The sequence below is a fragment of the Ischnura elegans genome, chromosome 12, assembly GCF_921293095.1.
Source record: "Ischnura elegans chromosome 12, ioIscEleg1.1, whole genome shotgun sequence".
In the NCBI taxonomy this organism is placed as follows: domain Eukaryota; kingdom Metazoa; phylum Arthropoda; class Insecta; order Odonata; family Coenagrionidae; genus Ischnura; species Ischnura elegans.
In genome coordinates this window covers 32668865-32684726 of record NC_060257.1, presented here as the reverse complement: position 1 = coordinate 32684726, position 15862 = coordinate 32668865, and the positions used below count along the sequence as shown (strand labels likewise).

Here is a 15862-nt window from a genome sequence, read left to right as displayed (position 1 = left end):
TTAATGAAATTTGGTTGGACCTTGAATAACGATTAGCTAAACTTTAAGTTAAGTGAAAAGGTTTAATCTTCCACAAAACTGGATTTCATCAGAAAAATTGTCAGTGCCTCTGGAGTTCGGCAATTTCGTCAGGGTTATGATGTCGAAGTCAACCACCAAGGGATACCTGCCGGATTTTCGTATTTTTCCGCGCTCATCTATTCTACCGTGAGTATGCGGTGATTTTTTTTTCCAGTATGAGCGATTTATTTTGAGTGATGGACCGTGATAGTTCGTCAAAACTCCGATTGTCATTCTCTTTTGACATTAATTAGCACCAGATAGATATTTTTGAATCGACATCGATATCAATCAGCCGCATGTCGGTAAATTGGCTCCGGGATATGTAAATTACGATGTAAAATAATGTTGTTCCGCATGGAAAGAATGCTCTAACTCACGGTCATGACAGGGGAAACGCTTCCTCTGCTCTTTCGCTGTTCCTCCGTGGAAACTGACCTTGGAATGGATTACAGAAAGAATCTTCTAGTGAACTGCGCAATTAATATTGGGCCTCCTCTTTTGAAAAGAGAAAGTAGCCGACTGGAAAAATATTGGGCTAATAATGGACTGCCCTTAGGGAGTAGAGTTGAAAGGGGCATAAGCCATCAATTGAAAACATTAGGTACGAGAAAACATTATTGTAGCGGCCCTCGGAGGATAACTCGAGTTGAATAACGATCGTGTCATCAGTCGTCACGTATCATCGAAGTCAAGTTCAAGAAGTGAAGGATAAGGTAGTTCGAGGTTATTAAAGGATGACTTTGCTCCATTAGATCGGATCTGATACAAAAAGTGCCTGGTCTTTGGATCAGAAGGGGAGCGAAACATTACGAGAAGACAAATCACCCAGCTTGCGAGTTGAAGGTCGCAGTGCTGCGCTCGCAGAAGAAAGCAGTTGAAGAAGTGTTCCCCAGTAGATTCTATCGACTCTTGGTTAACTTTCATGAGACTGTTCTTGTTGATGAGGATAAATTCGAGGATTTGGATGAACCGTCATGAAAAAAACGTTAAATCTGGAAAAAATCTTGAGCGGGACAAATTTTTACGACCATAAATGCGGAAAAACGCAAAATGCGGAAACACTAAATACGGATAATTTTTACATTGTCCTAATAGGGAATGAATCGGGACCCAAAAAAATTTTCGCTAAATGCGGAAAAACGTTAAATGCGAAGACGTTAAATCAGAATCCGACTGTATATAGCTAACTTAATGAAAATTATGGTTTTCCAATGGGTAAATTGAAAAAAAACATATCAGCATGGGCTGCCACCATACTACCTTCTTTCCACTCAAAGCAAATGTCTGGCTACATTCCTATTCTTTGGTTGAGCGACCTGTTCCCTTGGTATAGACATGACCACATTCATATGGGATGGTTTTATTCCCAAGATTTTGAGGCCAAGGTTGCCTTTCGGTGTCCCTATGCAAGCTTTGATTTTGGTGAAAGGTTCGTGAACAGTCTCTATGTTTTGTCCTTGGAGTATCCATGCTACCTTGTCGCTGATGCTGGAAATGCAAGGGACACTGGCTGTAATTATCACTTTTTTTTCTTTTTCTTATTTTTCGTCAATTTTCGACATGGTCCCATTAGGGGCCACCTGGATTCCATGTTGGCCGTACCCATTCTTTCGGAAGGTGGTTTTAAGGTGAGCTATTTCTTGGTACAAATGAGCTTCATCTGACATGACTGTGGCTCGGTGAAATAAGGTTGTCAAAATGCCTGTCTTCTGTGCCAGGTGACTAAGGCTGAAGGTATTTAGGTACAGCTCCATGTTGGTTGTCTCCCTGTATATGATAATTACTATGGTTCGATTTTCGGTTCATTTGATGCAGATGTCCAGGAAGAGAAGGCATCGGTTCTTCTCAACCTCCAATGAAAATTCAATGTTCTGCAGTATTCCATTCACATGCTCGAGGAATCAAGGCAATGTCTCAAGTCCATGAGGCCACACAATGAGCGTGACATCTGCAAATCTACAAAATTGTTTGGGGTGGAGTGGGGCCATGTCTAACACCTTCTCTTTGATGTATGCCATAAAGTTAGCAATGGCTTGTGAAAGAGGAGAAGCTATGGGGACCCCTTCGGTCTGCTTATGGTAATGCCAATTGCTCAGGAAGTACATTCACCAGAGGACATGATGGAAAAGCTAAATTCTCTTCCGATCAAATTAACTTCCCTGGAGTCTAAAGGTTTCTTTGACTAGAACCCATGTGGACAAGGATACAGCATCAAAATTGGCTAGTTTGTCAGTCTCTTAAGTCTAGTGGTCTTAAGCATTAGCACCAATTTACTGAAGTCCGTTACATGTAGTTCCCGTTATCCCACAAAAGGTGACAGTAAGTTGGTCAGGTGCCTGGTGAAGCTGTATGTTGGAGACTCAATAGCACTCAGAATTGGTCACAGTGGGATGCTCTCTTCATTGATTTTTGGCTACCCGAACATCCTCAGGGTAACTAGCACCTGTAGCTTGAGGGTCCTGGTATTTAGAAAAACCAATAGCCATGACCAGTCTCCCTTACATCTCCAGTATCAGCAGCAAGATAGCTTGGAAACTCTGAAGACACAACATAGAAACTGTTCAAAAACATTCCACCAAAGTACAACCTACCCAGTGTATAGCATCTCATGTGAATTCAGTCACATCTATAATGGGGAAACAGGCTGGACAATCATAACACGATTGACAGAGCAAGAAAGATGCATCAGTTGGTTCTACCCATTGAATTCAGCCACAGCAGAACATTCCCTGGACCTCTGGCATAGAATGAATTTCAAATATAAAAAGAGTCTACGTTGCACTACCGGTTACTAAGATTGTATTGTAAAAGAAGCAAAATTAGTCAGTGTAGAAGAAAAGACTATAAGACAAAGGCTTCAGGCTAAGCCATAAGTGGAATAGCATAATTAATCATTACATATAACAACAATACCAATTGAGAAAAAAACAATTAGGGCCCACTTGAATAGAACTCTGGGGTATAAACTGACAAAAACTTGGGTCCATATTCTACAACTGAACACGATGGTAGACTTGAACATTGAAATGTTTAGCTTGATTAAACACCTAGTGGGAAACCTGGGAAAGTTTCTTGCAAACCAATGGTATGTAAGATATCTACTAGCTGTGGATATGATTACTTTATTTAAAGCATTAAAGATTTTTGCATATTAAGCTCAAATATCCATAGCTGTACAGAAAATATTTCATAAGTTTCACAGCAGTTTGAATTTGTACATCAACAGAGTATTTCAAATCAAATTTGTATTCAGAGATGTAAATTCTCGAGAATTAATATGTAATTCAACACATTCATAATGAATAAGTTATTTACCTGAGAGTTATTTTTGCACAACAAAGATGTCTTGTTTCCATCAACATAGCTATAGCCAGCACCAACAGGGCTATCAACAAAGAGTACGTTGACTTGCTTCACCTGTAAAAAATTGATAATTACAAATGTAAGCAATGAATAATCCTATACCTTACAGGTTATACACATAAATGATTCCATAAAATTATTCACATCAATTTTAATAAAGGTTTCTGGAGATAACAGTAAGAAGATAAACTAAGTAGAAATTTACTTGATGCCAAAACAATACTGGAGTAAGCATTAGTGTTGCACGACCCAAAAATTCAGAATTGTTTCATCTTCATTTCTTTAAAATGATAATTATGTTAAATACAGTAATTTCACATGGTTTTATCTGAAATCAAATTTTCTTGAAATTATTTATTACTTTAGTTACAATGAAAGTGAGTGCATCGATTGATCTGCTCCATTGCTGGCTCAAGATCAAGGCCATGTCAGTAGACTTACACAAAGGTTAATTTACTCATGAGAAAGTATCACACTCACATATGTCCATTGAGAAGATGAGTGGCCAGTGTAAAATTATAAGGGGGTTGATGTATCAATGATTTACTCAACTGCAATGGGTGCATAATTAAAGGAGTTAACAGTATATCATAGGTACCTGAAGAGTTGTTTGGAGAGGAAATCCATAAAATTAACATCAGAATTAATATTTTCCAGGAATACTAAAAAAGCTCTACTTACCCAGGTTGAATTTCTAATCTGACCATCCACTGTTAGAGGGCCAATTTCAGCAAAATTTCCAAATCCTGTAGATGATGACCCTGGACCTCCTTGTAACCAAAGGACTAGTGGTCTTGACAATGGCTTATCTCCTACATTCGAACAAGTTCATCATGATTACAACAAGTACAGGGAATGGACTCTAAGAGCTATTAAGAACAAAATGAACCAAGCTATTAAGCACAAAATTCAATCTCCAAGAGTAAATTGGAAGTGCTTCCGTAGGCTACACCAATTATTATCCCATCCACTCCATATGTGCTACATCAAAGTACCCCAGGGTTAGCTGTGTGTAATCTGTGTAATCTGAATCACATAACATAACATAAACAGATATCATGGGATGTGCTCCATTAATTTCTCATACAGATAATTACAATTTTTGATGTAATACATATACAGACTGCCCCAAGGGTCGTGTGCCAATTTTCACCTGTAATTATAGTAACCTTGCATTGAGAAATATTCATGAAAATTGGCACACTTATGGGGAAAGGTCCTAAGTTTTGTTGAGTGTAAGCAAAATTTTACAATTTTGACCTTTTAACTTCACAATGTGGGTCCAAACCAAAAATATGAATTTGCCTTATGGGGTTTCAATGTTAAAAAAATCGAGATAGAAAAAAGTCTGAATTTATTGACCAAGATGCCAATTCTTAGGTTTTTGGACACGAGAAACCTGGAAATAACACTTTTATTTACGAAAATTTAACCGTTGACCCAGTAAGGTCACCGTCAAGGTCATAAGGGTGGCAAAAGGAATAGCACACCAACAAAGGTATCGATCCATGGGTTTTATAGGGTGCCCAAGTCATTGGTATTGTCCAAATACCCGTATTATTCACTAATTGACCTCCGAGGGTCACCATGGGGGTCAAACGTCATAGAGTTAAATGTCGGGCCATCATGACAACCAAGGTGTCAAACCATAGGTTTTGAAGGGTGCCAAAGTTGGTTAGGCAGTTAATAATAATAATAATAATAATAATAAATTTATTGTTCTAGGACCTTGTCCTATGGAACATATCAAATTTTACAGTTAGTCTCTGCAGTGAACAACATAGAAAAAGTGAAAATACAATTTAACAGTATTAATGACAAATATATTACAGTATTTTAATTACAATCTTATTTTTCGAGTAAATAAACAAACATTTTCATTTTGAATTGATTAACTAATTCATTAATTAATTAATTTCTCGGTTTTTTATACTCCAGAAAAAGTTTTTTAGATTTTCTCCTTGTGTAACTGCGGCGAATTATGTCCCTTTAATTGATAATATTTTTTATTTCCGGGGTTATCCATGGAAGTTGGTTTCGTTTCGGAGTAAAACTTTTTAGTGGGACATGAATATCTAATAATTGATTTAAAATAATCATAAGGGTTGATACCTTGGTATCTACAGAATTGGTGGACATGAAGTCTGCCCATGGCATATTATCAAATTCTTCTTGAAAATTACGGAGAACAAATTTACTGAAATCGCGGTAGAAAATTACCTTCTCTTTCATTTTTGGCACCTTAAGATTAAATTTTATGTATATTAAATCATGATCAGATAAGAAAGGAACTGGATATTGGCCATGTTCCTTTATTTTAGAAAGGTCATCTATAATAAATTTATCTAATAGAGTACTTGATGTGAGCCAATGATGAGTTGGATGAGATGGTACTAAAGACAGATTGAACCTGAAACATAGGTCTCTTATGTAGTTACTGTCATGCGTAATCTTTAAAAGATCCGAGTTAAAGTCACCACAAATTAAGTATGTTATTATATGACGGAAGGAAGCCTGCCAGCGTACATTCAAAACATTCACTCAAGTAACCAACCTTAGGAGGTCTGTAAACAACACCGAGTAAAATCTTTCCAAGAGGACATGTTATTTCAACAAACATAAATTCAAGCTTGAAGTTTTCATTGACACAGGACAGTATCTTTCCATTGAGATTCTCTTTGATATATACACACACACCTCCACCACTTCGTTCCAACCTGTCGTTTCGTAACAATATATAATCATCCAAATTAACATATTCAGTGGGCACAGATGGTTTCAACCAGGATTCAGAAATTGCTATCACATGATAATCACCACAAACAAAGTGGTTACGAATGGTCAAAGTGGTCATTGAAGGGCATGGAGATTGCCTTCGGTGCGTAAAAGAATTCGCTCACTCCCATCACATTCCCTTGCAAATATTTTCCCCCCTCTTATCCATAAGTATTTAAGTTTACCGTTCTTTTTAAGCTCTCTCGCCTTAGCATACACTTTACGATTCAAAGCACTGAGTGATTCATTGACATAGATGGGGTAGTTAGGGGAATCACTGAATCCAACATCTCTTGTTGAGAAACTCCTTTTTGCTTTTCGAGCTTCCAGTATTTCTCGTGCTAAATTCGATCTCATGAACCGAACCCGGATGGAAGGGGGTCTGTTGTTAGGTAAGTTTGAACGGGCCTTCAGTCTATATGCATAATCGACATCACTGGCATCTAACTTGACCCCAAGGCCCAGCCCAACTTGACAGACAAGGGTCTCCAATACCTCATCAGACTTAAATGGGATCCCGTGAATTTCTACGACATTCCGTAGAGAGTCCTGCTCCCATGTGTTCAACTGAGCTTCAAGGTTAGCGACTCGCTTCAACAAAATTTCATTTTCAGCCACCATACCGTCGAATTTACCACTTATATTTGATAGTGACTCGCTAATTAGAGAAATAGTTTTGCTATGTTCGTTGATTAAGCTTTCCCAGGTTGATATAACTTTCTTTAGTTCACTTATGTCGTTTTTTATAGAATTCACAAACTCACTTTGGTTTTCTTGGATTACCTTGACACGATCCAATAACTCCTTCAATATGGGATTGGAAACCTCACATTGACTCTTGTCATAGAGAGATCCAGGGTCCAGGGCTTTGATCGGGGTGTCATCACCGCGGGTGGAGCGACACTTCGCTATGCAGGTGGCGCAGTTCCAGGCACGACTAGTGTCCTCCAGCAGCTGCAAATCCGCGGCGTTGAGCGAGGCGCAAGCAGGGTGGAACACTTTTTCACAAGTGCGGCAGGTTACAGTTTTCTGCGTGCACTTAAGAACTTGGCTGCATTGCGAACAGGCAGGCATGATGAAGATCACCAAAGAATACCACCAAAACCACCAGATGATGATCACCAACAACACCACCTTAATACCGTCGGCTAGCACCACCTTATACTCAGGCAAATATTCGAGACTTGGAGGCACGACCAAGGCCGGGGAAACGCGTCCGTTCACTGCGAGAGCGCGAAATTGATTGTGAGACAGTAGACATAGATCGGTATAGTTGATTTATGACCTCCTACGTTCACAATGGGGGTCAAAGGTCATAGAGTTAAACGTCGAGCCATCATGACAACCAAGGTGTCAAACCATAGGTTTTGAAGGGTGCCAAAGTCGGTCAGGCAGTTCGTAAATCCATATTGTCGATTTCTTTTACCAGCGAGGGTCATAATGGGGGTCAAAGGGGGCAAAAGGTGTCTAGGGAAATAGATAATCAACAACGGCATGAAATTAAGAGGGCAAGGGAGGCTTGTCGGAAAAGACAGTGGATATGTGTACTATGCCAATCACTTCATCACCCTTCAAAACCTTTGGTTGAGGACATTAGTTTTCCTATTATTTCAAAACATACCTCTATGTGGGAATAAACTCTTCTTGGGATTCCAACCAGAAGATTTTGTTATTCCAGTTAAAGAACATAATTTCACAAAGTCATACACGGAAATAGATTATTTTATAAAACACATATGGCTGCGATAATGGAATTGGCATCACACTTTTCAGTTATTTTTGCATGGTTTAATAAACTAAATCTGTTGTAACCATAAAACTTAGCAATCATAATCAGACGAACTGGAATGGAGACTTGCCAGAAACCGAACCACATCAGACAACAATTGGAACCAACACATCCCAATACTTAAAAAACCACTTAGCATATAATAACAATTTTTAGACCAGAGCTGGTGATAACAGTTTTCAGCGTTGTGTAGTCAAGGGATAAGATCATATGGAGCTTAAAATAAATTGGGGAGCAATGGATACCAAATGGCACAGCTCACACCACTAAGCATAGCTTACACCAATAACCATGAATTTTTTAAGCACAGAGAAGACAATCCTTTCCCTTGGGCTACAACCTTGTCGCGGTGGAAAGGCTTGCGCGTTCTTATGACCCCTAGAGCTGCACTGGCGGGATTAATTCTAAATTATTCCCGGTAGGGCCACCCATGCCAGCTAGGTCGAAGGGTAGGAGCCAGACGAAAGGTAGTCCACGTGATGGTGTCACGTGAAAAACACTGTTGGAATGGAACTGGGTAACTGGGTAAAGTTAATGGATATTCTGAAGAGAATAGGTGTAGATTGGAGGGATAGACGACTGATTCGTAATCTGTATATGGCCCAGACTGCGCAAGTGAGGGTAGCGGACGGAGAATCTGGGTGGGCAAGCATTGGCCGAGGTGTGAGGCAAGGCTGTCCTCTATCGCCGCTGCTCTTTAACGTGTACGCTGAAGAGATGGTAAGGGAAGCGTGGGATGAGTTAGAAGCTGGAATAAAAGTGGGAGGAATGATGTTCAAATCAGTGAGATTCGCTGATGATCAGGTGCTGATTAGCCAGTCAGCGAGGGGGCTTCAGGCTCTAGTGGATGCGTTATACGAGCGTTGCGAGGAGTATGGGATGAGGATTAATCACAAGAAAACTAAGGTTATGCGGTTTTGTAAAGCATCACGAGCGAGGAATGTGAGACTCAAGATAAAGGTGGGTGGTGAAAAACCTGAGCAGGTTGAGCAAATCAGCTATTTAGGCAGTACGTTAGAGGAAAACGGATACAGTAGTAAGGACATCAGGAAGAGGCATTAGCGAAGGAGGCGTTCATGAGCAGGAAGGAGCTTCTAAGAGGATCGTTATGTAAGAGTTTAAAGAAAAGGTTAGTGAAGAGTTTGATCTGGAGTGTAGCTCTCTATGGTGCGGAAACATGGACACTGAGGAAAGAAGACGAGAGAAGATTGGAGGCATTCGAGATGTGGGTTTGGAGAAGAATGGAGAGGGTGAAATGGACGGAGAGGAAAAGGAACGACGAAGTGCTGGATATGGTTGGCGAGGAGAGACAGCTTTTAGATGAGATACGGAGGAGACAGAAGGTATGGATGGAGTTAGTGCTTAGCGGTGAGGGGATGTTGAAAATGGTGTTAGAGGGTAGAATGTTAGGGAAACGAGGGAGGGGAAGGAAAAGAATAGGATTTTTAGATAGATTGAAAGAGAGTAGGCCTTACATTGAATTAAAGAAGGCAGTGCTGGAAGGATAGGGAGGCTTCCAGAGCACTTCTTGAACACTCCATGGAAACCTACCTTAATCGGTAGAATACTATAATAATAATAGAGAAGACAATAAATCAGATCCTTCACATACCATCAGCATAGTGAAGCCACCAGAAGATATGGGCCCCAGGGCGGACATCAACGTAGCCCCATGACTGCTTACTTTTAGGATTTTGGCCTAGAGAAATGGAATTAAGATGAAAAATAAAATACCAAATAAATTCACAAATTGAATCAAATAAACATTAACGTTTTTACCACACAATGCTAAGACACTTTGAAGTAGAATTCCACCATTAACTCTGAAGACACAAATGCTTACACACAAAATATTGAACTTTTTCTTACATCAGACAAAGTCAAGAATATGTTTTCATCTTATGAGATAGGAACATCATGCTGGCAAATAAGTAATCATAAAATTTTTTATATTTTCTGAGCTACTTGAATGCACTATTTCCTTATTTTGGTAAAGGAAGCCATCAAAATTACACAGAATCCTTAAAATCGCCGGCCTACGTGGCAGTGGGGTTTGTTTACCCTTCCTTGCCTGTCAAACTGAAGGTCACAGGTTCGAGTCCCGCCTGGGCAGGTGATTCCTACCCAGAGCATAGGTGTTTGTGCTGTGCAACGTTGATATAACCCTTTTGAGACGGTGGAGTTTTCTCCTTAGCATGACTGCTGGACTGAGCACCAAGAGACTCTTTGATCTCATCTGAACGGAGCATTTTTGCAGTACATTTGTTAAGAAAGGTCTCACAGATAATCACACAATCACAGCACCAACCTTTTTTACCCTTCCTAGCGGGGACTCAGCATTGTCTCAGACTCCGAGGGTAGTTGGACTCCCTCTTTTTGGGGTTTATAACCCTACCAGCGGCATTGGTTTGTGGTCAACCATGCTTTGTTCATATGAATTAGCTAAATGGATAACTGTTGCTTGCACGTAAATTGCACACTTCGAATTAAATTCCTTCTTTTATTCTGAGATTTGTTAAATTTTGGACAGGAGCTCTACCGTCAATATTAACGCATTAAATGCAGCAACAATTTCCATGCTGATGTTTATACTGAAATCGAGATATAAGGTATTTATAAGGTTAAGTATTTATTATAGAATTTGTTTAAAACACTGTAAGCACTGCTCAAAAGACAAATAATTCAATTCTTAGTTTATATTTTTTGAGAAAGGAACAAATATTTATTTCGAAAACTGACTGAAAAAACAAGTCCTGTTTTGTCTGGTCCTGAAACGAAGACTTTGCGAACCAGCGACCATCATAAAAGGGGGAGCAAGGAAACGTATACTTTCAGCATTCGTTCGCCTGTGTAGAAAATTCTCCAACGAAAATTTGCAGCTTTCATCTCCCAGCTTTCGTCAAGAAACGTCCTACAGTATATTTTTGTCATTCGTAGCGAAAAGGTTAACTCCCAATGTAAAGGCGGTAATGTGCTGTTTACAAAGTAATTGGAAATAAATAATAACAATAGTTTCATTGGCCCAGGAAAATTGTTTGTACGTATGTATATAAGACCCATCACAAAATAAAGTTTATACAATAAAATGGCAATACACTTACTTGTACAATAAAATAATTTGATACAAAATACACCATTGGTCCTTTGACAAGAGTTTGTCCACAGTACGAAAACAATTATCCATAAAATATTTTTTTAATTTTAACTATAGAGAAACAGGTCTTAGTTCACTTTTAATTACTAGTGGCAATTTATTAAATAATTCACAACTCATATGTAATGGCCGTTCGCTGTACAAAGCAAGTTGATGTGGATTTTCAGGATCGTGATGTTTATTTCTAATATGGTAATTATGGTTATCCTGATTTGTTCTGAGGTTTAATTTTCTTTCAGCATTTTTAAAATGAGCAATATTGCCTCGTACATACTACTAAATAAAGAGGCTATGTTCCAGACTTACTTGATACAAATACCAACAAAGATTCAGCAGCTTAATGCCTTTAAAATTTCAACTACCTTCGGAATGTAATTCACTTTTGCCACTTATATTTACTGAGCTAGGTGTATTCTCATCTTTTTTGGGTTTTATATATACATCAGCAAGACCAATAAAGTTATAATTATTATTATGACCTAATCATATAGATGCATGGTGGCTGTCTACTTAAGCGTGATGCAACTATGGTACTTCCAATTACTAAACTGGATGAATATTCATAGACCATGTGAATTAATATTGAAACTACTACATAAATTAGAATAGTGACACAAATTTTACAGACTACTTGGGAGTAATACAATTAAGTAATTTTAAGTTTTACATACTGTCGACAAAAGCCAACAGATGGATGTTTAGAAGAAAGAAACTGTTAAATATCAAAATATTTTATGCAATGACCATATGTCCTCACCCATTCCTCTATCCTATCAAATTCAGTGTGCCTCCTCCTAAAACCTTCTATTCTTTAGGTAAATAGAAAATATCTTTTGCCCTTTTTCTCTCGACCCTTAACAAAATAACCTTACAGAGAGTCACCCTTCATCTTTTCCACTTTTCAAATTTCTTTCTACCCCACCTTTTTTTACGATTGCGATTTTTAAAGCCCCCTTCTTCAAGAAATTTCTTACTCCATCAAGCCCCTTCCCTCCCACCTATTACAGAGCATAAACCTGGTCTCCACATGTCTCCTTACCGAGAAAATGGCAAGAAAAGTTTCTTCGACCTGAAGACGCTGGCAGCAGTACCAGCAAAACTGTTGACTTAAACCAGCAACCGACACGGTAGCACCATAAGAATGGAGACATTGAAATTACCAGTGTTTCTTTCATCATAAAAGTATAATCCTTCCACAATGTGACACCAGGTATGATTTCCTATTTTAAAGACAAAAAGGTCTCCACACTCACTTGTTGAAAGGACACCAAATTAACGCTACATGGTTATTTACACCAAGTGAAATTTTCCCCGTAAAAATCATTTGGCTTAAGCCTGAATCACACGATCATTTTTTCTATCGCTCAGCATAATAGTTCCATCGATAGTTTTTCTGGGGCTAAAAGAGTGAACGTTCGACCCATCATTTTCTGAATCACTGTCATTTCTACCATCCCTTTTTTCATCGCCTATTGAATTACTTTCCATACTTAAAACTGTCATTCAATTAAATGCCAAGCATGGCATTACAATTGCTGTTAGCATCTGCGTGATCTGATTGGCTGAAGGATGGTGCCAGTGATGTTTTCAGCATTTGGGATGTGCAAGAAAAAGGGATGAGCCAAGTGATGGAAAAAGGAAAAGGATTTCCATCCCTCAAGCCATAAAGGAAAATGGGGTGAACCGGAGTTGGAGCCCCTTATTCGCCAATTGGTTGATTGGCGGCGGTTTCTAGAACTATTTTCCCCGCGCGTTATGGTTACTATATTTTTATCAACAAATCGGATTTATTATCGAAGTTACCATTTCATAAAACGTTCGAACATGACTTTGATGGATGTGGATTACCACAAGAATTTGGATGAATGTTTTTCAAGAGAGGTTAAATATTCTAGCGGATATTTCGCTTTATTGCCTGTTTACGGACAAAAGTGTGTGTTAAATTGGTGTATGAATGAAGGTTTAATTGCGTCAAGTTATGAATGTCCTAAGTGTGAAAGGCAGATGAAATTAACTAAGAGACCAAAGAAGACTGATGGGTTTGTAAAAATCAAACTCAAAATAATCCGCATGAATGTTCACGATCTGTAAGAAAGGGTTCTTGTTTTTCAATAGTCATCAAAGTATATGTCAAATTTTAAAATTGACTAGTCAATGGTTAGGGCAGTGTATGCAAAAGTACAATATGGCAGTTTTGAAAGTGACGGATAAAACAGTGACTGATTGGTATAGTTTTTGTAGAGAAGTTTGTGAGACTGTATTGATTGAAGAAAGTACTCAAATTGGAGGAAAATTTTTGATTTGTTGATAAAAATATAGTAACCATAACGCACGGGAAAACAGTTCAAGAAACCGCTGCCAATCCACCAATTGGCGAATAAGGGGCTCCAACTCCGGTCGTGCCGGAAAATGATTGTGTGAACTGGTCATTTTTTCTGCCATCATTGGAGCGATTGCTAGGGCTGTCACTCAGAAGGGATGAAAAAAAAATGATCGTGTGATTCAGACTTTAGCTAGGATTTGAACCTTGATCTCTCAACTGCCACACAGGTATGCTACCTGTGACATTTCCGAGACATCTGCCTCCAAGGCAAATTTCACACTGCATTTACTGTACAAGGTGTAGGCACCTGTAGTCCATGTTGCGGCATGAGAGATTGAGGTTGTATTTAACAAGCTACTGCCAAAGAGAACCATGCAAGAATATATAGCAAAGATACTTTAAGTGTGGGGAAAAATATCACAATATTGCTGTACAATAATTTTAGGCCACACAGAAATACCAACAAACCGGAAAATCATTTTCAACAGTTAAATCAAGACATTGTATTTTTTTAATTGATGTATAAACACTCCAAACATATCTTTACCATCCCTCCTGTCTTTCTCTAAAATTTTCATCTAATTTTCTTTCTAATTAATTTCTTTTTCATCATTTTAAAGTGCATCGACAGTATTTTTGCGCTTAAAAATAAGAGAATCCGTCGAAAATGATAACACTAGCTGTAGGGATCATCACATTAAAAAAATAATTAATTGGGTCCATGGCCAAAATTTGAGAGATAAGATTCAAAATAACCTCTTTTATCACTTCTTTACGAATTTTCGCTCAAAGAACGCTCTTGAATGAATGGACACATTGTACTCAAGGCAAAAAAAACATCAAGTCAGCTACGGTCAGAGATATAACCATCATTGCGATTTCTTGTTCAAGCTCTAAATATTTGCTTAGACTACGCATACGTATCAGTTTTGCAACGGTCTTGTGCGGCATGTCATGTCAGCACATTCTCAAAATTAATATGACGAAATTTCTAAAGAATCATGAAGGAAACAAAAATTGAGGACGATAAGTAGGTCCTAACACAATTATTTCATTAATGCTCGAGTTCACCGTGAAAAATTAAGTTAGAACTGTTATTAGTACTAAAAAAATAAATTAAACGGATGCATCACATGTTAAATTATAATCGACTGATAAGTAAGAGGAAACTCGTTTGAGGAAAATTATATCGAGCAAAAGAGCATACTGTGGAACATACGATCGTAATTGAGCGAGATATTAAAACCACTCTAATACTATTCAAGAAAGTGTTGAGCCTCAATGTATTCACTAAAACAAAAAATTGACAGGATTTTGAGACGTTCTACCATGGAAGAGGGAGGAGGACCCTCCTTTTTCCATGGTTCTACAAGAAAACAGAACAAGATATTCATACAAACGAAAATTAATCACTCGATTATTGACTTCCTCATTAAAAGGAATGACTATCAATTCGAAAAGAATATGACTTTCGGCTGCCATAATGTCATTTTTCAGTACGAAGACATGTCTGTTCGAATACATAATACAATAAATGATGTAATTTCAGAGGCCGAAATTCCCAAATAGCACCTTTGAGTTACGAAGAACCATAATACTCACCCAATGCAAATGAATTCCACACCGTAACTGCGACGGCAAAAGCAAAACTTAGTCGCATTTTCAAAGTATGAGATCGAGGATTCAACAGTTTCTAAAGCTATTATGCTTCAGCAAATTCAATGGATCAACAACAGTGGCTCGCACGAAAGATCTGCCTTGCGCTCTTGCTGCGGTTTCATATCATATACTTTCCTCGAAATGATGCCCTTGAAGTGAAAAGGATTTCCGGAAAAATATTGAGTCATATTTAGAGGCATGTCTTTTATCAGCTAAGCAGTCTAGCACTGACATGAGTCGACTTCACGTGAAACCATTAGAGGACATGACAACCGTTTCTAATATAAATTGAAAATTTGCATTTGAAATCATTTTCGGATAGATAATACCTTAAAGGCGAAGAGTGACACTTGGTACAGAAGAATAAACCGATGAGCTAATGAATATTAATATTGTCCAAAATCCGCGGTTTCTATAACATTGAACCTAGATCAGTGATTCCCGCTCCAATATACAAAAGCTTACATCAACCGAACGTATTATGCACTTCAATAGTCTAAGAACTCACTAAGAAGCACTCGAAAGAAGAAAAATACAATCAATACAATAAACAATGCAATATTCGCAACTCCAATGGATATTCGTATTTTTGTTTGACACGATTCCGCAACACTCAACGCCACCCGCCACTTTCATGTGTTGAATGTTTTGTTGGTATGAAAAATATAATCACATTTGACAGAGATGACACACTTACATGAAATAAATTTTTATGTTTATTTTGTTTATATTCATT

General features: G+C 38.2%; 1 protein-coding gene across 2 annotated transcripts in view; it reads right to left on the bottom strand.

Annotated features, from left to right (window-relative positions):
• LOC124168847 (retinoid-inducible serine carboxypeptidase-like) overlaps positions 1 to 15761 on the bottom strand; it is a 38422-nt gene extending 22661 nt beyond the window's left edge. The window contains exons 1-5 of one of the 2 annotated variants that reach the window (XM_046547196.1): positions 15456 to 15761; positions 15070 to 15275; positions 9603 to 9689; positions 4108 to 4238; positions 3379 to 3480 (exon numbers count right to left, since the gene is read on the bottom strand). In XM_046547196.1, the coding sequence (XP_046403152.1) occupies positions 3379 to 3480; positions 4108 to 4238; positions 9603 to 9689; positions 15070 to 15127 (378 nt within the window). In that variant the 5' untranslated portion in view covers positions 15128 to 15275; positions 15456 to 15761. The remainder of the gene's footprint in view (positions 1 to 3378; positions 3481 to 4107; positions 4239 to 9602; positions 9690 to 15069; positions 15276 to 15455) is intronic. The other variant, XM_046547197.1, reaches the window with a different exon arrangement.
• Between the last annotated feature and the right edge of the window lie 101 nt (positions 15762 to 15862).